Here is a 21,320-nt window from a genome sequence, read left to right on the forward strand (position 1 = left end):
CTCATTGGTATAGCCGTTCGTGTCCAAAGACTTATATAAAAATCACTGGTTTGAGCTCCGACCACCTATAAGTCATAGACTATAGTGAGGCGAAAGGGGTGTAAAGCAGGATCAATGTTCTCGCGCTGGCATTCATGAGGATGACCGCATCGCCGAAATCCGCAACTGTGCGCGCAGATAGACAACTCTAAACATATACCCAGGAGCCAGAATGTCGTCCATATATAACATTCCTGTTTCACAAAAGTAATTTTCGGTGAAAGCTGGCCACGCGAGAATCGTTTGAAGCAGGATCAATCGCCGTGCCTTGACAATGATGAAGTTGATTCGGCGACATCGAGGCCTGCGGTTTGGAGCGAAAGTTCACTTCGATTTGATACACCAGTTTCTGCTGGGCGGTCAGCTTGCCACGACATTGTCCTCTACGTTCCGTGAAAAATCGATTTGAACAAAATGCTCCAAGCCGAGAACTGTCCAGAATAGCTTACGGAAAGCGCGAGGCTGCTACCTGGATCCAAAAATAGTACTCGCCATATGTACGTCCACCACGGATACGTATCGTCGAAACAATGCACCAATGCGGCGGTCGAAGAGAAAAGATATCGAGCGAAAAGTGACACAGAAGGTAGAAGATAGCAGAAGGGTCCACAGCGAGGTGTTGGACTCCAAATTATCCTGTTCGCTGGCGAACCCTCCTGACCACACTAGCGATAACGACAAATACGCGCATATCTTTGTAATCGTCCAGGCTTCGTACAACAGCAGTGAGTATTAAACAACCTGGCGACTCCAGTCAGTACAACGCAAGAACTGCGCGGACTCAGCGCGACTGGGGCTGCGCGAAGTTCACAGGTTGCGAATCGAGTCGGGCGTGCGCCAGGGAATAAGGTTTGTGCAACGTTTTTCGCGAAGAAAGGTGTCCCTGAAACCGGCACCGGAGAATTTTGGCTCCGTGACCGCCGCGCGCGTCGCCGCCGGAAGACTGCTTCCTCCGGTTCACGGATCGTCCTCTGGAGATCCAAATCTTCTTGCCACCCAGGATGTTCTGGCTAGATCAGAAAGCCAGGTCCGACGCAGCCTTTATTATTACTTCCTTTCCTCTTCTAACTACTCACAGGTACGACTTGCGTGCCCCTATACCATCTACTTTTGACGCTTGTAGATCTTTGACAGAAAAGATGTCAACACGTCTTTCTTGAAGCCTCGGCTCTCATCCACGTTCTCTATCAACGTCTTGATGCGGCCGACAACGTCCTCCTCATACGCAAAGTACTTCGACTCGAGGTCAAGCTCCTTGAAGACGACCTTGACCTTGGCCTCACTTTCGCTGTTCTTCTGGCCGTAGTTGTCCTAACGCAGAGTGAGCTACGAGACTAGACGTTCGCAGATGGACGACTTACATCAAGGATCTTGCGCTGCTCGGTGGACGCCGCTTGGAGAGCGGTATTGATCAGCCAGCTGCATTTGTTGTCCAGTATGTCGGTACCGATCTTTCCGATGAAAGCGGGGTCGCCATAGCAGTCAAGGTAGTCGTCCTACAATGCACCTCTGTCAGCACAGCCACAACGGCAACACGAAGAATTCATCTCACCTGAATCTGGAAGTACTCGCCGAGCGGGATTAGGACATCGTGCGCCTGCTTGAGATCCTCGGCGCTATCGACACCAGCCATGTGCATGGCCAGCGCGACGGGGAGGTAGAAGCTGTAGTATGCCGTCTTGTAGATGACGATGAACGAGTGCTTCTTCAGCGAGAACTTGGAAAGGTCGATTTCGTCCTCGGGCGCAGTGATCAAGTCGAGCAACTGGCCCAGTTCGGTCTGGAAGGTCACCTATGCATATCGTCAGTTTAACGCAAGTTGGATTCAAATTGGGGAGAACGTACAGTTTGGAAGAGCTCGAAGAGGTCGATGTAGTACTTTTCCGACCTGAAGTGCTTCTTGAGTAGCATGTAGATGGATGCCTCGAGCATGAACGAGTCGTTGATAGCAATCATGCCAACTTTGGGCTATAGTAAATAAATTGTAAGTAATCTCAGTAGCATCCAGCGGGCCTCGAAGAGGGCACGTACAGCGAGATACCAGCATGGCTGGCCACGACGGGTCTTCGACGCGTCCATGATATCGTCGGCGACCAGGAAGTAAGCTTGCAACTTTCCTCCAAGTTAATAACTTAACCAAGCAATTGAAAAGTGTTAATCAGACATACCAGCTCAATGCACCATCCGAGGACGGCAGCCTTCTTATACTCCTCATCAGACAGCTCCAACTTGCCTGACAAGATCTGGTAGGTGTCGATGACGGAGAGACCGCGGTTCAATTTTCCGCCGACGGAGTTGTAGTACAAGCTCTAAAATCCCACAGTCAGTATATTACCGTTACTTCTAGTACATGTGAAGTACAACACACCTTCTTGAACCACTCGGTAGCCTCGTCGGATATGTTATAGGTCCGTAGCTGGTCGAGTAGCTCCTCCGCAATCACGTCGAAGAAAGCGATGAACTTCTGTCTCTTGTCGGCCATTGTGAACGTCGTTTGTATTGCGCAACGGAAATGAGGAAGTGTGCGCGCGTGATTCGGAGCGGAGGGTACGCTTGCAGTGGGGGAAACAACCGAGAATTTAGACGACCGCTCGAACAAAGTGCCGGCTGCGAGCATAATTCGTGTTCGGCTTCTATGCGAATACGAATGCTATGTCACGTGTTGTATTGTACGCCAGCGCAAAACGCGGCGCGTACAACACACGACCTCCACCAACTTCACAAGCTGATCGAGCACGAGACAACGCACAGATATGGCCCCGAGCGAACTCCCGCGCCGGCCGTCTGCGTCCACGCGCCCCTTCTCGACACCGGCGAACCCGACTTCTTCGCGCGCTGCCGCTCGCGCTGGCTTCTCGACATCCCTCTCCTCGTCCTCCTTCACCGCGTTCCCAGACGCACCAGGTGTGTCATCGTCTTCACATAACTCGTCGCTACTCTCGATCTCGCCAATCGTCCACGCGAATCATTTTGCGTCGTCGCCTATGTCTTCCGCTACACCGTTACCGCCGTTGACGCAGACGTCGTATGGCCTCAATTTCGAATCCGACGTCGAGGCGACTTCAACACCTGTTGTTCACGGCAGCGGGAATAGCAGCATGCATGAAGCTGGTGATGGCGACGTGACGGGGATGTCAACGTCAGCAACTTCATTATTGTCGGAAGCTGACAGACTGCGATTGTGGCGGCACGATGCGTTACTTCAACATCAATACCAAACAGCAGTGTTCGTGGGAGACATAGTTCTCTCGCTTACAGATGATCCAAACGACGCCTTCTGGCTCGCGCAGGTGCACTACAACACTGGGCATTACGCGCGTGCACGGCAACTATTAATGAGGCAGGATCTGGAGCTCAACGCAAGCTGTCGGTATCTTGCTGCGCTTTGCCTTGTGGGTACTCATCCTTTGTCCGTCCCCAAAAGTAATGGCTGACTCAGTGTTTAGACACAGCTCTCAAAATGGGAAGACGCGCTAGTCGTCGTGGGAGAGACAAACCCGTTTCGCGATCAGCGTAAGAGCAGCTTTCACACGATGCATCACGCGATGCTGAAATTAACTGTTGATCCAGCGATTTCCGAGACCACATCTCCGGACGGCGGGATAAAGCTAGAAGCGTCAATGTGTTATCTTCGGGGAATTATTTATGCGAACCAGAATAACTTCGAGAAGGCCAAGGACTGCTTCAAGGAGGCTTTGACAGTGGACGTGAAGTGTTATGAAGCATTTAACGAATTGATTTCGAATAATTTATTGACTCCGCATGAGGGTATGTTTGATGTGTACTTTTTTGAGTGATGTGCTAACCGCTGCAGAATTCGAATTCATTAATGCGCTTGATTTCCAGGAGACCAAGGATGGCGAGCTGATAAAGCTGTTGTACACGACGAAGCTTAACAAGTACATGGGAACTAGCACTTTCTTTCATGCCGAACACGAGCTACAAACGCGGTATCGTTTGGGCAACAACTCTGATCTACTGCAAGGTAGAGCAGAGCTATGTTTCGTGCAGTGCAAGTTCAAGCAGTGCTTGGAGATTTGCGAACAGTACGATTCTCAGTGACAGGACACTGTTTACAGTGCTAACTTTTTATAGGGTTCTCAAAGCAGACCAGTACAAGTTCTCCATCCTCCCGCTCTATCTGGCATGCTTACACGAGCAGGAAGCGAAAAACAAGCTCTACCGGATCGCGCACGAGATGACAGACAACCACCCGGCCGAGCCGGTTACGTGGCTCGCAGTCGGTGTGTATTATATGTCTATTCAAAAGATTTCAGACGCGCGGAGGTATTTCAGCAAAGCGTCGATGATGAATCCGCACTTTGGCCCGGCGTGGATTGGATTCGCGCATACTTTCGCTGCGGAGGGCGAACACGAGCAAGCTGTGTCGGCTTATTCCACGGCAGCGCGGCTATTCCAGGGGTATATCTTCTCTTCTACATTTTGTGATTACTTTGCTAACTCGTACAGAATGCATCTGCCATCGATGTTCCTCGGTATGCAGCACTACAAATTACACAACTACACTCTCGCCTCACAATATCTCGACGCGGCGTATCTCGTGTGTAATACAGATCCACTACTGCTGAACGAGATGGGCGTCGTGCTATATCACCGGGACGAGCTACCAGAATCTCTGCGGTGTTTCGACAAGGCGCTGAAACTTGCGGAGGACCTAGACAGCGACACTAAAGCTATTGTGTCTATAAAACTGAACCAGGGCCATGCTTACAGGCGACTTAACCACTTCCAACACGCACTGAAAAATTTCGAAGAAGTTCTGCGGGTATGGAAACACGACCCGGAAATCTACTCTGCGCTGGGAATGGTCAACCTCCAGCTCAACCGAGCGAGCATTGCGGTCATGAACTTCCAGGAGGCGCTTAGCCTTGCCCCAAACGATCCTATTGCGTGGGAACTACTTAAACGCGCATTGGAGATGAATGTCAATATTCATCCGTACTAGTTGCATCATGTATTTGTAAAATTGCGGCGAAATCGGCGTTTTGTTTGCGTATACATTACTTTTAGAAGCTCGTATGTATTGTACATATATATTTATATCATGATAAATATTAGTTATCGGATGCCGGTTACGAGAAGGTTTCGTGCTGAGATTTGCTGGTCGAAAACGACGGACACTTGAATTTCGCGTGCGCCTTGTTCCTTGAGGAAGTAGTATCTGTCGAGATGGATGATCGCCTCTGTGAGCGGCGCCACCGTGCACGCCATCAGAGTCCAGAGCACGCATAGCCGACGGCGTTTCTGTATAAAAGACTTGTAGTAACGAACTGCTACGTCTTTCGGCACGTTGAATAACTCATCGTTCGCTGATTCGGGTCTTGTACAAGACTGTGCAGCCCGGTGGCACGCACCGCGGCAATATGTCTCGAAATCCGCGTACCATTGCTTCCGCAAACTGCCGATGGAGATACGGTCGCCTGCGCCGGAGGCTAGGTCTATGATGCCGCGGTCTTTGAGGATGCGTTGCAAAAGCGCGCGATAGAAGTGCCGCGTGAAGAAATTCTCCCGAGTCTCGCGGGTCCAGGTAGCGGGGGCTTGGCAGGCCAGCATGCGGGAGGATGTTGGGAGCGATAAGGAGAGTGATTCGAATCTCTTGCTCATAGGAAAACCAACATCGTCGTGTTCTGATCATATTAGCAGGCGTGGAGAAGTGAATCTAAAGAATACTCACCGACCGCTCGTTCCGTCATGAGGTTATAGCAGCATCCAACAACTGCGACCGCGTGTATTTCCTTCGTCTCTGCAAAACTGCGCAATGCATGATGTGACAAGTTTCCGCATGTATGCAAACCCACCAGCACAATCTTCTCTCCTTGTAACTGCGACTTCTCCACAATTTCGCTCAAATTCCCACTTTGGATATTCTTCTGCAAGTGAATAAGCGATCCTGGCGTCGCTTTCGCGTTTTGCAATTTCGGGCCACCGCTGCGTGCACCATAGAGCTCATCAAGACGTTCTGCTCCACGAGTTCGCGAGCCGACACTGTCGACAGCGATGACGGCACAGTCGTATTCGTGAGCGAGTGTGCGCGAGAGATAGCCCTTGCCACTACCAAGGTCGACGACATATCGCGTCTCTGCGCGACGACATACTTCTGCTACTGCGGTAGACAGGTGCTGGCACTCGTGCAGCTTCTTGGGCGACATTCCCAGAGATAGGGCAGATGCGCGCAGGCCTGGGAGGTGGCTGTTCAGCTCACCAGACTCAGACAAATGACGATCGATAGAAAGCGTCTTCACAGTATCGAGAAACGTCTGCAGCGACGACGGCATGCCGTCAGGCGATGGTTTAAAAAAGATTAAGGCATCGAGAATGTCGTCAATATTTGCCGCGTCGAAGAAGGCAAGCCAGTCTGGGGGTACTGTGGTCTCGAGGAGGTCAGAGCCGTTGTCGGGGAGGAGAAAGTTGATGATGTGAACCTTCCCGGCCAGGAGCTGCACAAATGGAGAGTTATAAAAGTCCGCGAGCTCTGTAACGTAGTCGTCCACGTTGGCGAATGCTGGCGGGAGGGGGAACGAGTTCATAGGGAATGGAGTGGTTGTGACAATTGTCGAGGAGCGTGAAAACGGGTTCAAGTGTCTGAGCCGCATAATGTCTCACGTGTTGCGCCGCATGCTATGCGGCTGCGTAAGCGCGGGTTTTGTACTCGGTTGTTGTGCGTCCAAAAAATTTTCAGGATTTTGGGCGTTTGTCGATTTCGAACCTACGCGGCCCGCGTTCTTCCTCCTTCTTCCCCCTCCTTCTTTCTTCCCTCCGACCCTCGCCGCCATGTCTGACGTGTACGTTGTTATCCACGTCGCCACGACGTGCGACGAGCACGGCGTTTACGTGACCAAGGACTCCGCCGAGGTCATCGAGATGGCGTGGATTCTCCTCAACGCGAAGACCCTGGAAGAGGTGAGTACTCTCCACACGCCCGATATCGACGCGCTGTTTCCTAACTACCTGTGTTAGATTCACCGCGACTCTGTCCTCGTCCGTCCTGTGAACACGCCAATAACAGCGCTGTGCAGTATGTGTTCCTACTTTGTGCGCGCAGTTTCGTGTGGCGGCTTGTGCTGAACTCCCCATACTAACCGCGTCACGTAGCGAGTCTCACGACCCTAACGTGGGAACACGTCCGCAACGGCGGCACCTTCCGAGATGCCATCTCCCGCTTCGACGCATTTGCGCAGGAGCATATCATCTCAAAGAACCTCGACTTCACCTTTGTCACGCTTAACGCGTGGGACCTACGCGTGCAGCTTCCCCGCGAAGCCCGTGATAAGGCCGTCATTCTCCCGCCGTACCTGCAACACTCGCGCTGCTTTGATCTGCGCACTGAATACACCAGGTGGCAAGCGCACCACCCCGAGTCGCTACCGTACTCAGCCTCCTCGCTTGGCAACATCTGTGCCGCGCTCGAGGTTGAGTCTGTCCAGAGCTCGGCTCCGATCAAGCACAACCTCCCGTTTCACCTACAAGCGCTTGCGCCTGCCTCTCCGCGCCGCGCAATGGAGGAGGCGCTTACACTTGCCCGCGTCCTGCAAGGGCTCATTAAAAAGTCACAGCCGCCTGAACAGCATCCCGACGTGCTCGTGAAGCCTCTCGACGCCCGCGCTGACGTCCGCGCCTTTCTCGTCGAGCGTTCAAAGGTCCTCCACCTCTCCAATCTTCCGCACGACACTACGCAGAGTGAACTGGAATCCTGGTTCACCCAGTACGGCGGGCGTCCGATTGCGTTCTGGACGTTGCGAACCCCAGACCAGCACAAGCCCACCGGTACTGGCTTCGCCGTGTTCTCGTCGCACGAAGAGGCCGCTGAGAGCCTTGCCATGAACGGCCGTGCGCTCAACGAGAAGGCTATAGAAGTGTCGCCATCAAGTAGTCGAGTCCTCGATCGCGCTCAGGAGATTCTCACCCCTTTTCCTGTATGTACCCCTGTCACATGTATCTTCATTCTGTCTACTGACATCCCCCACAGCCCAGCAAAAACCGACCCAGACCAGGCGACTGGACCTGCCCGTCCTGCGGATTCTCCAACTTCCAACGACGAACTGCGTGCTTCCGCTGCTCTTTCCCCGCCTCATCGAATGCACCCGTCCAGGACCCGATGTACATGTACAATAACTACCAGAACCCGATAATGATGCCACAAACTCCCGGCATGACTGCTAATATGGGCTGGAACAATGGTGGCAACAACAACGGCGGTGGTGGTGGCGGTGGTGGCGGTCGCGGCGGTGGTAACGGTCCGTTCGGCATGGTGCCGTTCCGCGCTGGCGACTGGAAATGCGGCACTGAGGGATGTGGATACCATAACTTTGCCAAGAACGTATCGTGTCTGCGATGTGGTGCGTCCAGAGCCGGCGCTGCGGTTGTTGCCGACCCGACGCTCATGAACGGCGGCATGGGCATGATGGACCAATCCGCGATCGGCGGCGCTATCGGAGGTGCGATGATGAGTTAACAGCTTTGAAGCACTCATCACTAGTACACTGTGTATCATATTTTCGCTTTTTGTTGAAACCGGGTCCGAGTAACATGAGCGGAAAGTAAATGAAGAGTATTTTTGGAGTTTTCCTTTTTTAATTCTGCTTCTGCTGCTTTTACAGTCCTGTGCATAATTTGTGTTTTTACAGAGTCGGGGTTTGGATCTTTGTGTCGCACTACTTTCGCAATTCCATATCATTCATATACGCTTAGCCGCAGTCCTCTGCTCTTCCCTCTCTCGGCTACCCCTGTGTCGTTTCTGCGTTGATTGATTTTTTCGTTGTTTCTATTTTCCTTTGTCAAATATGTCATCCTGACTTACAGTTGTGATCGTGGGTCTTTGTTATTTTCGAGGGCAGGTATGTGTGTTGTGTGAACCGGAAAAAAAAAGGGACTTCTTACTGCACGTATGTATTTATGTGGCAGGTGCGCGCATAGAACAACTTTTGCGTATAGTTGGGGCGTGAGGATCGGGAGTGGGAGTGGGAATAAGGCGGTGGGTTGTGCGTGTGAGTGGACGAGGTGTGCACTCTATAGTGGTGATTTCCTCTGTCGTGAACGGAGAATGGATCAGAAAAAAGTATTATTAAGACAATTAGTTTAACACAAAAACGCGAGTTATACATGCCTTGGGGTATATGCAGCTGTATAGCTGGAAGTGTAAACTCTTGCTACATGGAATTAAAATCGCCCGGCGAGTTTAGAAAGCAAGCTGCCATTACGGAATAAGCCTGGCCTTTTATCGGGAATCGACAACAACGGCATAGGTGCAGAGGTTGGCATGGAAATGAGTGCTTGCGAAGGCGATTGATAATTTTGCGACGGCGTGAAAGCGGAGGAAGGCGACAGCGGCGGCGAGGAGACTGCGCCGGTGCACGGCTTGCGAAAGCGCGTAGGCGAGCGCGCGGGGTTCTGTTCTATGTTGTTGGCGGGTATCCCGTTGGTGGTGTGATAAGCTACTGATGAGATGCCAGTCGCATTGCTGGATGTGTTGATCGCGGCTGGTACGAGCGGCGGTGGAGTAGTGGTGCGATACCGCGACTGTTCGCGAGTTGAACGTCGGCGCACTATGCCGCTGTCCTGTTGCTGATGCTGATGCTGAGGCGGCGCGGAACGCACAGCGCCAAAGGTAACCGGCTCCGCTTCCTTCTTCGGTACGCGCAATTCGGGCAATAGAGTCGTCGTCTGCTGAGGATGCTTGCGCTGGTATGAGGACATCGAATGACCGCGCATCAAGCCGCTCCCGTTCTGTGGTTGCTGCTGTTGCAGTTGTGGTTGCTGCTGATTATGGAGCGCAAATGCGTACTGTGGCTCAGGACGTAAGGCCGTATGGCTTTTTGGTCGACGCAGCAGATGCTCCGTATTCTGATGCTCTGTATTCTGAACAACCGGAAAGGATTGCACCGCTGGTTGATATTGCTGTACGCGTGATAATTCCTGTAACGCAGAATCCACGACTTGTTGTGCTGTCCGCGGTTGTGATACGTAGTTCTGAGGTGTCGTGGCATACGTCTGTTGCAGCGGTGAAGGAGCGGTCGTCTTAGTGGGGGATTGAAATGATGAGATCATTGGAGCGACAAGCGGCGACGCGCCTGGTAGGTCGGAGAAGTCGAGAAAAGGGTTCTTGGAGCCAGGATTAAGGTTGAATTGGTGTAGTTTCTTGTAAAGAGGTTCCTCGTCGTCGTCGTCTTCGACAGGAGCGATACGAGTGGTGGTGGTAATGCTGACATGCACGCGTTCAGAACTGGTGCGGCTACTGGGCATCTCTATATGACGTCGTCTTCGCGGCGTCTCCTGCTGTCCGCGTCCCATCATCGCAACCGTCTCCACGCCTTCGTCAAACGAAAACGCAGAAGATTCCGAACTCACCGACGGCGCCCTCACATTGCGCCTGTCGTTCCCCTCTCTCTTCTCCTTCCTGTTCGACGTTGTCCCGGGAGTGGTAGATTGCCGATGCTCACGCTTGCGTCGAATCGTCAGCACTTTCTGTGCAAGTGCACGACTTTTAGCGTTCTCGATACCAAGAGACTCTGGTGTCGCGGATGTCGTAGCCACGTGTTCACCGTGCATTAGCCTGTCGAGTAGGGAGTCGCTAGTTGGTACCAGATTTCCACCGGCGGCTGCGGGAGTTGGCACGCTGTGCTGTGGTATGGATGTGAGTTCCGTTCGGGGAATGAGGGGTGCTAGTGCTGGTGGCGCCGGGGAAGGACTTTTGGCTTGGCGTCTCACTGCTGGCGTCGTCGCAAGCCTGCCTCGCGATGCAACTTCGCGCGCCCGCGCTCCTTGCACCGCGTTTCGCCACGCTAAATACTGCACCGGCTTCTTTGCGTTGAAATAATGCACCACCGCGCCGCGCTCATCTTCAAATAACGCCGCTGCACGACACGACTTTAGCGCGAACATTGTGCTGTAACTACCCACGCGGTAGAAATTCATTTCGGAAAGGTGGAATAATAAGGTGCGCTCCTTTGGCGTGTCTGACCCTGGCACCGGCGCTCGCCTGGAGGCGTACACCGCGCTTGTCGCCGCATCGATGGTTATGTACCGGTCAGACCACCGTGCAGGTCGCTTTGAACGGAAACGAATCCAGCCCTCAAGCCTATGTAAGCCTTCGCTATGGTAGTCGCCGTCGTCACCCTTGTCATCGTCGGCCGCGGAAACAACAACGAACCCGTTCCGTCGATCACCTCGTGTTTGCGACCATGCTGCCTGCACGGTCGCCACAAGTTCCAATGAAGACACTTCACGCTCAAGAAAGTCGCCTAAGTCAACTTCCTCGTGGACACAGTGCTCGCATAGCCTCATTTTCTCCGCTAGCGCGGCCGCAGTGTTGTTATCACCTCCTTGATGCTGTCGCAGCACGAGTCCGAGAGCTGAAGAGACTAGATTCGCGGCTGTAGTAGTCGCTGGAGCAATTGGAACGTCAACAATGTATTGTCGTGTATGCTGCTCTCCGGGGATGGACACGGCGACTTGCACAATCGCGCCGCCGTCGAAGTTACCAGGGTTCCTATTCTCGCCCGCCTCACTCGCGAGTGTTGGTGGCGGTGGCTTCGCCGTGCGTCGCAGCGACCTATACCGCGCTGGTAACATCTTTCGCTCTCACTGCTTCGCCTCCGTTGCTGTGGCAGTGGTCGTGTGTTGGTGCTGGTGGTGGTGGGTCGAGTGCGCGATGGGCATCGGTCTGGATGTGGAACAGAAGCGATGAGCAGCGTCCAGTTGTGGCTGTGAAGCCGACCCAATCCACCCTAGCTCCGCACGGCTGTGCGAGCTCAGCCTCGCGCGGCTCAGACTCGATCTTGTCGCTTCAGGAAGCTCATCGAAACTCAATTATGTGCCTGCGAGCGCACATATTGACGGCCACTGCGCATTGTCTACATTTCAATTGGCTGCAGGCTCGTCTTGGCAGTATATTCTTTGGATCTTCGCATACAACGGCTTGCATGAGCTCTCTCCTGATGTAACCAGTCGTGTCTCATGGATCTAAAAACGATAGCGGAAGTAAATGTAACAGACGAAGCACACGGATCATTAGGATGCGTAGTGCGGTAAGACTTGTCCATGTACTGAGAGTAGACCTTGTCAACGTGCAGCAGTCGTCGCTTACTCTATCCCGTAATACGTAGTGCCGATATGTCCTTCTGAATCGTGATTAACAACACTATTAGCCGCACACTGCACATCCGAACCGCCGTCAGAGAGTGATCCGTTCACCTCCAAAACAACGCCAAGGGGACAGAGTCGCAGTACCTCAAATGGGGTACGCGAAAGTACTGATCTCACTGCGTGTCTCAACTTGTGAAGACGTCATCAACACATGCTCTGAGCGTCACAGTGCACGGCGATCTCTCTGATCTCTCTGGTCTCTACTGAGAGGAATATCGAGTCGAACCGATTGAACACGCGCCGTGCAACGCAGCGGTCAATTCTTCGAATGGCGGAAAAGGTCGCACCGGGATCGCGTCATTGCATGAAATGTGCTCTGCTTGCGCGTAATTGTTGTAGCTAACCTCGCGCAGAATCGCGCTGTACGTGCGATTTGGTGTGCTCCTCAACAAAGATCGTGTCAAGGCTCTGAATCTGATTTCAATCTCTCTCGCGATCGGCAGCGTAGAATATTGGTGCGTAGACGTGGTATAGCGTCAGTCGCAGTGAGTGTGGAATGCTTTTGGCTAGCTTGGGTTAAGGGCTGCTGTAATAACATGGGACACGTCCGCGTGCAACACCACGATCGGCAGTGTATTTCGCGCACATATACGCTGCGAGTTTATGCTTGAAGATAGTTCCCGATAATTAACTGGGAAGTTCTAATCAAGGAACAACTGGTATAACTGTGGTGGTACCGTTCACAGCGCTTGAGTCGGTCCAGTAGCCAATACAGCAGAGCAATATATAAACGACAGTAACTGATATTTCAAAAAACAAAACTGTGTAGTACAACTCCTACGAATATCAGTCCTCTGTAGATATAACACTGCTGATATTTCTCAACTCCGTATCAAAAATGTGACACTGCTACTTAGAATAAAATCCTGGAAAAAAACCACGATGGGCCTTCGGAACAAATGTGCTCTCACAGCGTTCCAAAGGAACTAACGCGAGTTTGAATAAGCAGTTCCCGACAGCAGCAGTTTGTCGTCGTCAACTATCGCGATCCAGCCGAGTTAGCTTCTGTAGCTAGTCGTCGTTATCATGAACAGGCGCGACCAGCCTTGGATGCTGCAGCAATAAACTCGCGAGGCGAGCATCGCGGCTGTAACATCTTCTATCTTATGCAGTGGTCACCGTCCTAGTTTTCTCGAATTTGCGCAATGCAGCGCGGAGTTCTCCTATGGACCCTCACATAGTGTCGTAATGTCGAAATTAGATCTGGCCAGTTGAAAATAAGAGTGCAATGTGCGTCGTGCTGTATTGTGATGCACCGTGACGAGTGTTGTTGCCTGAGACAAGCGCAGTAATCGTAGCGGCAGTATACTTATGGTAGCGTGATGTATACATTTAATTGAGGCATGGCTCTATTGTGTTCCAAAAATCGTAAAGCGCATGGTGGTCGCATGAGTCAAGTAAGCGACTTGAGGCTATATAAACAAACGCGACGCGTCCACGTAAATCCTGCGATGCGCGTGTACGCGCGCGTTTCATCATCTGTGAAGCGCAACGCCATGTTATAGCACGTGCTGGTGCTATTATTCAGTTTTTATTGAATGAGCAGAAGTACTGCGCGCGGCCAATATATAAATTAACAGAGGCTTCCGAGATCTGCCAACCGCAACCGTTGTCTGTATTCTCCTGTGTTACGTTCAAGCTATCTGCCTGGAGCGCGAGACGCGATTATGCTGGGATTCCTTTACCCATTTCTTCCTCTGCCACGCGTGCCACATCCGGCAGTCTCCATCTGCTCGCTAAGTACCGACCCAAATCCGCCTCTCACAACTCGAGTTACTGCAAATGGTATCTTGAAACACAAACAGGACATACCAACCTCCTACACCACAGTCCCCACACAGCTCATGATCTTTCCATCTCCTTCTCTTCCACACCCGCCGCAGCACTCGCGACCTTCGCCGTCTCCGCAGCCCTCTCCGCTAGCACCGGCAAGCAATAGCTCAACGTCTGCCGTAACGCATTATTCTCGGCCGCATCCGGCGCAAGATATGCGTTCTCCATCTCCTGGACTAACAGCCCTTCGCCAGCATCATCAACCAGAATACGCGCTAGCAGCAATTTAGAGAGAGCTTCGGCGGAGGCAGTCTGCACGTGTGGGGAATCCGTCATGCGTAAGCCGTTGATTAGCATTCGCGTTACGATTTCACTGTCGATCGCGTCAGAGGAAGATGAGGAAGAGCCGTCGAGGATGGTATGGCCGTGGCACATTAGCATGTCGCATACGATGTGCACGGCTTCGACTTGCAGGTCTTCGTGGCCCTTGGCAAAGCAGTGCATGAAAAGAACCACGTTCTCTACCGCGAGATCCTGTATGATATTAGCTGTGAATTCATTCCGCGATGTAAAGAGCGCATACCTTGTCAAGCAAACAGCACAGGCCGAGACAGCGTAATCCGCGCTCGCGCACCGGTGCCTCATGACTGCGGACCGCTGGTACAATTAAGGTATCAAGCATACCGACCAGCGTGAGGTTGCTCTTCAGTGCCTAGAGTCTAAATCAGCAAATGCCCGCCATCATGCAATCAATAACCAAACATACCCCCTCCACTATCTCAAGCATGCACTGTGCAAGATGTAAACATTTCAGGTTAACCTTTATCTCCCTGACCGCCTTGTCCGCACTCGCAACAGCCCCAGAACTTCGCCGTGACGGTCCACGTCGGCTCGATTCCGACGCTGCTAAACTTGATCGCGCGGAGTGGAACGAATCATTACTCCGATCTGCCTCCTCATTGTCCTCCTCCTCGTCCTCAACAACACCATCGTGCAGATCAGATACGATTTCGCTGATAACTTGGCAAAAATCACGCTCGCGCGAAAGCACCTTCCGCAGCACGACGACCGCGTGTTTGGTAACCGACTCGGCAAGTTGTTCTTGTGCAAGAATACTCCGGATAACGTCAAACATCTTCCGCCGACCCGTCTCGTCGGAAAAGTCCATGCTGCCAGCGATGATCAGGAGCTGTTCCAGGATGAACTCGCGCTCGATGATATCTTCGTCTTCCTCTTCATCGGTCGCGGGATTGTTACGCTGCTCCGCGACGCGTTGAATGTGAAATCCGATCTTCGTAAGTTCGGGAACACTATCATCCAACAAATCATCCAGCCCAGCATCCTTGCAATATGCAACGAATGCACGCGCAAGAAACGCCGTCTCAGCCGTCAAGTTCGCCCACATGGTATCCGAAAACTGCATATTCTTCACAATATCCTGCCGATGTTTAAACAACGCTTTCATCGCCGTCTCCGCGATCTTGCTATTCATAACATCCAGTCGCTCCAGAAGTTCAAGCACGTCGTTGCCGGTACTTTCAAGCCACCCGTTCGCAAATGCACGAATTGTTGCCATCCGAACGCTGTCATCTCGGTCTTGTAAACCCCAGGACAAGATCTTTTCGCGCATGCCAATGCTGAGAAGACGGAAGTCGCCGATTTCAGCGAGGATACGACTGTGCACTGCTCGTCGCGTCGCGGTGTCTGTGTCGCGAGCGCGCTCAAGAACATACGGTATTGTCTCACGTCGCTTCTCGATGTTGTACATGGTCGTCCGGCGCACCTCTCTGCTTGTATATCAACACAATATTCGCATCCAAACCAGTAGAAATCACTCACGCTTTAGAATCATGTTGCATGGATGTCAATAATAGCTCTGAAATTGGCTCGGCTTCATTCTCGTCATCGGTACCTTGCAGTCGCGACAGTCCAAGCACTGCCTGCACACGCACGGCGGTTTCTTTATCATGCTGTCGTCGCGCAAACGCTGCACGGAGTTCCTTAAACAAATCTTCGCTACACACGTATTAGTCAAATCAACATCTCGGTGATTTCGTGGCGGGTACGTACTCGATGTCGCCGAGGAATTGCACGAGCGAAGCAAGAAGCTGCACGACATGATACCGCACGGCCTTATTCTTCGCATCAACGCCTTGCAACAAATGCTGCAGCAAAAACTCTACAAAGTTGCCGACCGCGTCCGCCTCAGGAGACACGTCCTCGGCCTCCTCGTCGCTCGCGTCATCAACGTCCATACCATCACTATTCTCGCCCTTCCCGGTGGCTGCATCCGCTATTTGTGTAGACATATATCCGACCAAATGCGTAACAAATTTGATTACCCGTTCACTTGCGACTTCGCCCTTTTTGAGTGGCAAAACGCGATTCAATAAGCCCGCGAACACGGTTTGGAATTCCAGTTGCTCGTCGCGTTGGATACATTGCTTAAACGCGGAGAACACCTTCACAGCGAGCTTGCGGTGTGCCGTCGCAGAGCGCTGTGCCTCGTTAAACGCGTGGCGAAGGACCGCATCGGGTGTGAGCGTACTTGCAGCTGACGGCATTGCTGCGGCTGCGTCGAGGCATAGGAAGAAAGATGACGAGAAGCGCAATGAGGTTGAAAGTTGCAGCGCGTTGGGAGTAAACAAAGCGTGCGGCGCAGCATTGCCAGGACAACTTCTGCGGCCAGCCAATCACTGGCGACGCGATGCCGCTGTCGGTACAACACCCTTGGATGTCCTCGCGATGTCTTGCTTTCTCACCGCCTTCCCTACCGAACTACGAATTCACGCCCTCAATTCAGTACAATGCCTCTCATCTTGCACACGCCTGCATTCCGCCGCTTCGCTCTTGCTGGCGTCAAGGCCAGTCGTACGCTGACTAGCACCACGATCACCGTGCCCGTCGTCCCAACCGACGCCAGCAAGAAGCTCGCTGCGGAAGAGGAGAAGGCGAAGACGCTGCAGGCGCCGAACCGCGCCGAAACCTGGGCCAAGAGCCAGCGGCCGCGCTCGGAAGCTATGACGGGTCCCCGGTTTGCGCAAAAGCATCTCGCGTCTCAGCCAAGGCCGTACGCGGCTATCGACTTGATCGCGGAGCAGCCGGTGCGGTTTATCGATCACAACATCGCCGTGTGCGACGGCGGTATGTACTTTGTTCACATTGCTTTGTTGAGTACACAAATTAACAGAATCAGGTCGCGGCGTTCAGGGACACCCGAAGGTGTACATCAACCTCGACCAGGAGGGTCCCAACACGTGTACCTACTGTGGTCTGCGATACCAGCAAAAGCACCACCACTAGAGCCCCCATCTGCATCGCCATTCACTTCGCCTCCTTATTTGGTCCCTCCTCATCCACCAAGTACAACAGGCGTATCTCCCGCCTCCATCAAGACACCATCACTACCCCGACTACACGACGCGGAGCGCCAATCATACAGCAATCACCAATAGCGCATCTTGGTAAAACATATCTAGAATTGTTGTCAATACAGCTCTGGAATTCTTGTTTATGGTATTTTGTCAGTGCAATAATTTCACTGGCAAATCGCAACCCATATATTCTTGCAATCATGCAATCCCTCCGGAAGGATACCCATTCCGTCCGCTAACTAAAAAAACAGTAATAACACAGAGCACGCTATAACGCAACGGGACATGCATGTCTATTTACAATTTCGCATCGAGCTCCTTGAATACACTGAGATCATGCGCTGGCACCGGCGCTGTTGAGATCGTCAACGATGCTTTGAACCGAGCTGGATCCTCCACCAACACGGTCTTCTCGTCTGCAATAGGTTCAGTCGTGAGCTTGATCTGTTCGACCAAGAATGGCTCCACCTGCGCGTTCCACGTGGCATCGTCGCTCAAGCCTGCGTCCTTGAATGCCGCGAGGGGAGTTTCCGTGGCGGCCAACTCTGCGATCGTGGCGGCGTCGGGAAGTTTGTCGGTCGGCAAGCCTGCTTGTTTCCAAAATTCTGGCAATGCAGACTGCAAAGCACTTGCGAGCGTTGGCAGAGGTGGTGCACACTGCGATTGCAGCTGTACGAGCGCGACGGAGCGGTGTGCGGCCGCGGGGTCAACGTAAGTCTCGAAAAGCTCTAGAACCTCCTCCTTCTTGATCGTCGGGAGCAATTGCACCTCCTCGTCGATTCGAAAAAAGTCGTAGTAACCCGTCTGGATATGGCTCCAGTATCTAAACGTCTCCTCGGTCAAATTCTTCAACTTCTCCTTCTTCTTATCAACCAAACTCTTGACATGTCCAGAATATGTCTCGTCGGGCATATCCCGCAAGATTCCGCCGAGCTTGCTCAAGAATGCATCAATCCTGCTCACAAGGTACTCGGTAGTCTTCTCGCTCTGAATCAGCACGCGGTAGCCAGTGAGCGTGCGCGTGGTGCGCACACCGGAAAATACAACGTAACCGAGTTGTTCCTTCGTGCGAAGCTGGTTGAACGCTGGCTCGTGCCCGATCTGGCCGAGGATGGCGAGCATGCAACGAACGCGGCGGTCGGCGACGTCACCGACTTGGCAGTAGTACTCGATGCAGGAATTGACATTTTTTGGGTCCTTGTTGGAGCGCTTATACGCAAACTTGGAGTCTGCGGGAGGTTAGCGGAGTTTGAAAGGGAAGAGTGAACATAAGTACCATCAGGAAGGATGTAACTACGCATGCCGTGCTCAAGCGAGGCTGGTAGTGGCTTGTGGACGAGTGTCTCGTCGAGCAGCTTTGCGAGGTTCAATGCTTCCTATAGCGAGTTAGTTGGGCCACATGCGGCATGCGCCTCAAGTACTGACCTCCTTGGAGAGATTTCCGTGTACGAGCATCTCCGCATTAAAGTGCTTCATGAACTGCTTTGAGAACTCCTGCACCTCCTCCGGTGTAACCGCCTCCAACTCGGCAAGCTTCTCCTCGGTCAACCACGCGCTCTCGGAGAACAAATAGGAGGTGATGCCCATGATCTGGTGATACGGCACGGTGAACTCCATGTTTCTGTAATCTCGGTGCAGACGTTCCTTAATTACAGCGAACCGCTCGGGGTTCACCTTGAAATCGCGGATCTCCTGCAGCACGGTGGTAAGAAGAGTGGCAAGCTTATGGTTATAGCCCTGTGCGTCGATATGGATGCCGTCCCAAGAGAGATCGACGGCGTAGCTGAGGCCGGCGATGTTGGCGGCGTAACCATACGCGCTGAGCGAGTCGGTGACGAGTTCGGTAAAAAGACGCGTCTTAACCAGGCTGTCCGGCATGCCATTGACGACAGGGCTATCATATAGGTTAGGCAGAGTCATACACACAAGCAAACGGCACATACTTGGTCAAAGCAATCTTGACGTTGGCCTTAGGCACCCAAAAAGTGTCGTCCTTCTTGAACCAGAGTCGAAGGCCTGGAATATCCTTGAGTAGCTTCGGGTTCTTGCTCGGCTCGGCTACCTCTTTCTTGTCGACGTCAAAGTTAGTCGCGATAAATTCGTTCTTCGCTGGCAAGTGTAGCGCCTCGTTGAGCGGCGCGGCCTTGATCCGTTCAATCAGCTCCGGGTTGATAGCGGCAACGCTGTACTCGGTGCCGTACCACTTCTCCTTTTGTTCCCACACGCCTGGATACTGCTGGCTGACGAGTGTGAAGCGGAATGCTTCAGGGGTGAAGTAGCTCGCAGAATCGGCGATGGCTACCTTGTCAAACTCGCGATAGAGCGATTGACCCGAGAGCAGCCACTCGCGGGGCAACGGACGCTGCATGACAGAGGCAAGACGCGAGGTGGTGCTGGATGCCGCAGCTTTCTGGCGGAAACGGAAGGACATTGCAGCGACGTCGCGCAGCTCCTCAAATATCCATTCCTGCGGGGCAACTGACTGCAGCATCTTGAGATACTGGAAGATAGAGACAACGACGTCCTCGTAGTTCTTGACGCCCTCGGTGGTGAGATCGACGTTGATAGAGAACATCTCGGCGCCGTCACAGATGTGGTAGGAGCCGGCAGAAAGGCTGTTGGCCCAGGATTTGCCCTTGAGGTACTGCAGGATGGAGCCGGGTCCCTCGTGGCCAATAAGATGAGAGTAGTAATGGCCCGGGTGGGTGCGGAAGAGGGGCTCCTGATCGGGGAAGAGGAAGCTGAGCTCGAGGCTCTTCTCGTCCATGACGGGCTTTGCAAAAATCTGTTTTTGCAGCTCGCGCGGGGTGAAGGGCATGCCAGTGTACACGGGGCGGCTGGCATTGGAGTTCTTGACACCAGAGAATTTCTCCACTGCCCATGACTCGAGCTGATCAAGCGGCTCGCGGCCGAGGACGACGAGCTTCATGACGTTGGCAGAGTAGTACTTGTCGTGGAACTTAAGTAGCTCATCGCGGACATCGATACCTTTGGCGACAGGCTCAGTGTCGAGGGTGTTGATATTGCCAGTGGAGAAGTTAGAGTAGGGGTGGTCGGGGTTGGAGAGGGCCTTGTCGAGCTGGTGCAGACGCCAGACGTCGCTCTGGAGGTTCTTCTTGTTCTCAGAGTCGACGGCGCGGATCTCACGGTCCTTGCAGTCAGGGAGGAAAAGCGGCGCGATGAAGAACTGCGCGAAACGGTCTAGGGCGCCCTCCAAGTGGTCGTGGCCGACCTCGAAGAAGTAGTTTGTGTCGTTGGAGTCGGTGTAGGCGTTGGAGTGGCCGGAGTGCGCTGACAGAAACTCAGAGTACTCGTTCTCGCGCGGATACTTAACCGTGCCCATGAAGAGGAGATGCTCGCAGAAGTGCGCGAGGCCCTGGAGGTCCTTTGGATCGGAGAAGGCGCCAACGCGAACGTCGAGCGCGGCAGAGGCCTTGTCGGTGTCCGGGTCGTGAATAAGCAGCGCCTCAAGGTCGTTCGCGAGGCGGACGACGCGGTAGGATCGATTGTCGAGCTCTGGCCGCTCGAGCGCATCCGCGAGCAGAGTGCAGGGCGCAGCGCCCGGGGAGGGCGGTAGCGGTGGGGGAGCGTGCAGCATTGTGGCGGAGGAATACGCGCGGAGGTGTGCAATCGGGACGGAGAGGGGGAAGAGCTGGTCGGGATAGAAGACGCGGAGAGGAGCAGTGGCGAAGAGGAGCGAGAGCGAGGAGGCGACGGTGGCGGTGGCGGCAAAGGGCCGCGAGACGAAGAAGGAGCGGACGCGGGCGCGGAGGGGCGCGGACATGGGATTTATATGGGGATGAAGAAGAGGGGGGACTTGGTGGTGAGGGCGGCCGCGACTATACACTCTACGTACTTCTCACGATGCAATTGTATTACTCTGCGCACTATACAACTCGTATGCTATATCAATTTATCATATTCATCCAGCCTCATGGCACACCGCGCAGTAGACCTCGTGCGTGTCCGTGG

General features: G+C 53.2%; 8 protein-coding genes across 8 annotated transcripts; 3 read left to right on the top strand and 5 right to left on the bottom strand.

Moving 5' to 3' along the window:
• Positions 1 to 921: 921 nt before the first annotated feature.
• Positions 922 to 2,923, bottom strand: V1518DRAFT_420599 (isoprenoid synthase domain-containing protein). The gene is made up of 7 exons (XM_066905025.1): positions 2,408 to 2,923; positions 2,208 to 2,348; positions 2,071 to 2,151; positions 1,885 to 2,007; positions 1,592 to 1,831; positions 1,401 to 1,535; positions 922 to 1,350 (listed from the first exon to the last, which is right to left on the bottom strand). Exons 1-7 carry the CDS (start codon positions 2,654 to 2,656, stop codon positions 1,144 to 1,146), a joined length of 1,176 nt encoding a protein of 391 aa, XP_066758241.1. The 5' UTR covers positions 2,657 to 2,923; the 3' UTR covers positions 922 to 1,143.
• Positions 2,755 to 5,219, top strand: V1518DRAFT_420601 (uncharacterized protein). Its single transcript, XM_066905026.1, has 6 exons — positions 2,755 to 3,431; positions 3,486 to 3,552; positions 3,610 to 3,807; positions 3,854 to 4,085; positions 4,135 to 4,461; positions 4,510 to 5,219. Exons 1-6 carry the CDS (start codon positions 2,793 to 2,795, stop codon positions 5,003 to 5,005), a joined length of 1,959 nt encoding a protein of 652 aa, XP_066758242.1. The 5' UTR covers positions 2,755 to 2,792; the 3' UTR covers positions 5,006 to 5,219.
• On the bottom strand, positions 4,994 to 6,609 carry V1518DRAFT_420607 (methyltransferase domain-containing protein). Its single transcript, XM_066905027.1, has 2 exons — positions 5,735 to 6,609; positions 4,994 to 5,687 (listed from the first exon to the last, which is right to left on the bottom strand). The coding sequence occupies exons 1-2, from the start codon at positions 6,585 to 6,587 to the stop codon at positions 5,119 to 5,121; spliced, it is 1,422 nt and encodes a 473-aa protein (XP_066758243.1). The 5' UTR covers positions 6,588 to 6,609; the 3' UTR covers positions 4,994 to 5,118.
• A 222-nt stretch (positions 6,610 to 6,831) lies between these two features.
• V1518DRAFT_376256 (uncharacterized protein) lies at positions 6,832 to 8,512 on the top strand (the record flags this gene model as incomplete). The annotated part of the gene is made up of 4 exons (XM_066901535.1): positions 6,832 to 6,960; positions 7,018 to 7,081; positions 7,153 to 7,973; positions 8,027 to 8,512. The coding sequence occupies 4 exons, from the start codon at positions 6,832 to 6,834 to the stop codon at positions 8,510 to 8,512; spliced, it is 1,500 nt and encodes a 499-aa protein (XP_066758244.1).
• Positions 8,513 to 9,102: 590 nt separating this feature from the next.
• V1518DRAFT_420611 (uncharacterized protein) lies at positions 9,103 to 11,894 on the bottom strand. Its single transcript, XM_066905028.1, has one exon. The coding sequence runs from the start codon at positions 11,626 to 11,628 to the stop codon at positions 9,217 to 9,219; it is 2,412 nt and encodes an 803-aa protein (XP_066758245.1). The 5' UTR covers positions 11,629 to 11,894; the 3' UTR covers positions 9,103 to 9,216.
• Positions 11,895 to 13,695: 1,801 nt separating this feature from the next.
• On the bottom strand, positions 13,696 to 16,564 carry V1518DRAFT_420613 (nuclear condensing complex subunit). Its single transcript, XM_066905029.1, has 5 exons — positions 16,045 to 16,564; positions 15,814 to 15,990; positions 14,741 to 15,761; positions 14,558 to 14,686; positions 13,696 to 14,508 (listed from the first exon to the last, which is right to left on the bottom strand). The coding sequence occupies exons 1-5, from the start codon at positions 16,536 to 16,538 to the stop codon at positions 14,044 to 14,046; spliced, it is 2,286 nt and encodes a 761-aa protein (XP_066758246.1). The 5' UTR covers positions 16,539 to 16,564; the 3' UTR covers positions 13,696 to 14,043.
• Positions 16,565 to 16,755: 191 nt separating this feature from the next.
• Positions 16,756 to 17,650, top strand: V1518DRAFT_420615 (NADH:ubiquinone oxidoreductase). Its single transcript, XM_066905030.1, has 2 exons — positions 16,756 to 17,118; positions 17,171 to 17,650. The coding sequence occupies exons 1-2, from the start codon at positions 16,782 to 16,784 to the stop codon at positions 17,275 to 17,277; spliced, it is 444 nt and encodes a 147-aa protein (XP_066758247.1). The 5' UTR covers positions 16,756 to 16,781; the 3' UTR covers positions 17,278 to 17,650.
• On the bottom strand, positions 17,404 to 21,176 carry V1518DRAFT_420617 (Metalloenzyme, LuxS/M16 peptidase-like protein). Its single transcript, XM_066905031.1, has 4 exons — positions 19,292 to 21,176; positions 18,774 to 19,242; positions 18,625 to 18,724; positions 17,404 to 18,577 (listed from the first exon to the last, which is right to left on the bottom strand). The coding sequence occupies exons 1-4, from the start codon at positions 21,130 to 21,132 to the stop codon at positions 17,646 to 17,648; spliced, it is 3,342 nt and encodes a 1,113-aa protein (XP_066758248.1). The 5' UTR covers positions 21,133 to 21,176; the 3' UTR covers positions 17,404 to 17,645.
• Positions 21,177 to 21,320: the final 144 nt, after the last annotated feature.

This window comes from Limtongia smithiae (genome assembly GCF_038497785.1).
Source record: "Limtongia smithiae strain NRRL Y-17922 unplaced genomic scaffold V1518scaffold_10, whole genome shotgun sequence".
NCBI classification, from domain to species: domain Eukaryota; kingdom Fungi; phylum Ascomycota; class Lipomycetes; order Lipomycetales; family Lipomycetaceae; genus Limtongia; species Limtongia smithiae.

Coding starts and splice junctions, on each gene's coding strand:
- V1518DRAFT_420599 (XM_066905025.1), bottom strand. CDS start 2,656: ATGCTCGCAGCCGGCACTTTGTTCGAGCGGTCGTCTAAATTCTCGGTT. Junction 2,152..2,207: donor TCGGATGGTGCATTGAGCTG/GTATGTCTGATT, acceptor CTTGGAGGAAAG/TTGCAAGCTTACTTCCTGGT. Junction 2,008..2,070: donor AGCCATGCTGGTATCTCGCT/GTACGTGCCCTC, acceptor TATTTACTATAG/CCCAAAGTTGGCATGATTGC.
- V1518DRAFT_420601 (XM_066905026.1), top strand. CDS start 2,793: ATGGCCCCGAGCGAACTCCCGCGCCGGCCGTCTGCGTCCACGCGCCCC. Junction 3,432..3,485: donor ATCTTGCTGCGCTTTGCCTT/GTGGGTACTCAT, acceptor CTCAGTGTTTAG/ACACAGCTCTCAAAATGGGA. Junction 4,462..4,509: donor GCAGCGCGGCTATTCCAGGG/GTATATCTTCTC, acceptor TAACTCGTACAG/AATGCATCTGCCATCGATGT.
- V1518DRAFT_420607 (XM_066905027.1), bottom strand. CDS start 6,587: ATGAACTCGTTCCCCCTCCCGCCAGCATTCGCCAACGTGGACGACTAC. Junction 5,688..5,734: donor CATGACGGAACGAGCGGTCG/GTGAGTATTCTT, acceptor TAATATGATCAG/AACACGACGATGTTGGTTTT.
- V1518DRAFT_420611 (XM_066905028.1), bottom strand. CDS start 11,628: ATGTTACCAGCGCGGTATAGGTCGCTGCGACGCACGGCGAAGCCACCG.
- V1518DRAFT_420613 (XM_066905029.1), bottom strand. CDS start 16,538: ATGCCGTCAGCTGCAAGTACGCTCACACCCGATGCGGTCCTTCGCCAC. Junction 15,762..15,813: donor ATGCAACATGATTCTAAAGC/GTGAGTGATTTC, acceptor ATATACAAGCAG/AGAGGTGCGCCGGACGACCA. Junction 14,687..14,740: donor TGCTTGAGATAGTGGAGGGG/GTATGTTTGGTT, acceptor TTTAGACTCTAG/GCACTGAAGAGCAACCTCAC.
- V1518DRAFT_420615 (XM_066905030.1), top strand. CDS start 16,782: ATGCCTCTCATCTTGCACACGCCTGCATTCCGCCGCTTCGCTCTTGCT. Junction 17,119..17,170: donor CATCGCCGTGTGCGACGGCG/GTATGTACTTTG, acceptor TAACAGAATCAG/GTCGCGGCGTTCAGGGACAC.
- V1518DRAFT_420617 (XM_066905031.1), bottom strand. CDS start 21,132: ATGTCCGCGCCCCTCCGCGCCCGCGTCCGCTCCTTCTTCGTCTCGCGG. Junction 19,243..19,291: donor GTCAAGATTGCTTTGACCAA/GTATGTGCCGTT, acceptor CCTATATGATAG/CCCTGTCGTCAATGGCATGC. Junction 18,725..18,773: donor ACGGAAATCTCTCCAAGGAG/GTCAGTACTTGA, acceptor AACTCGCTATAG/GAAGCATTGAACCTCGCAAA.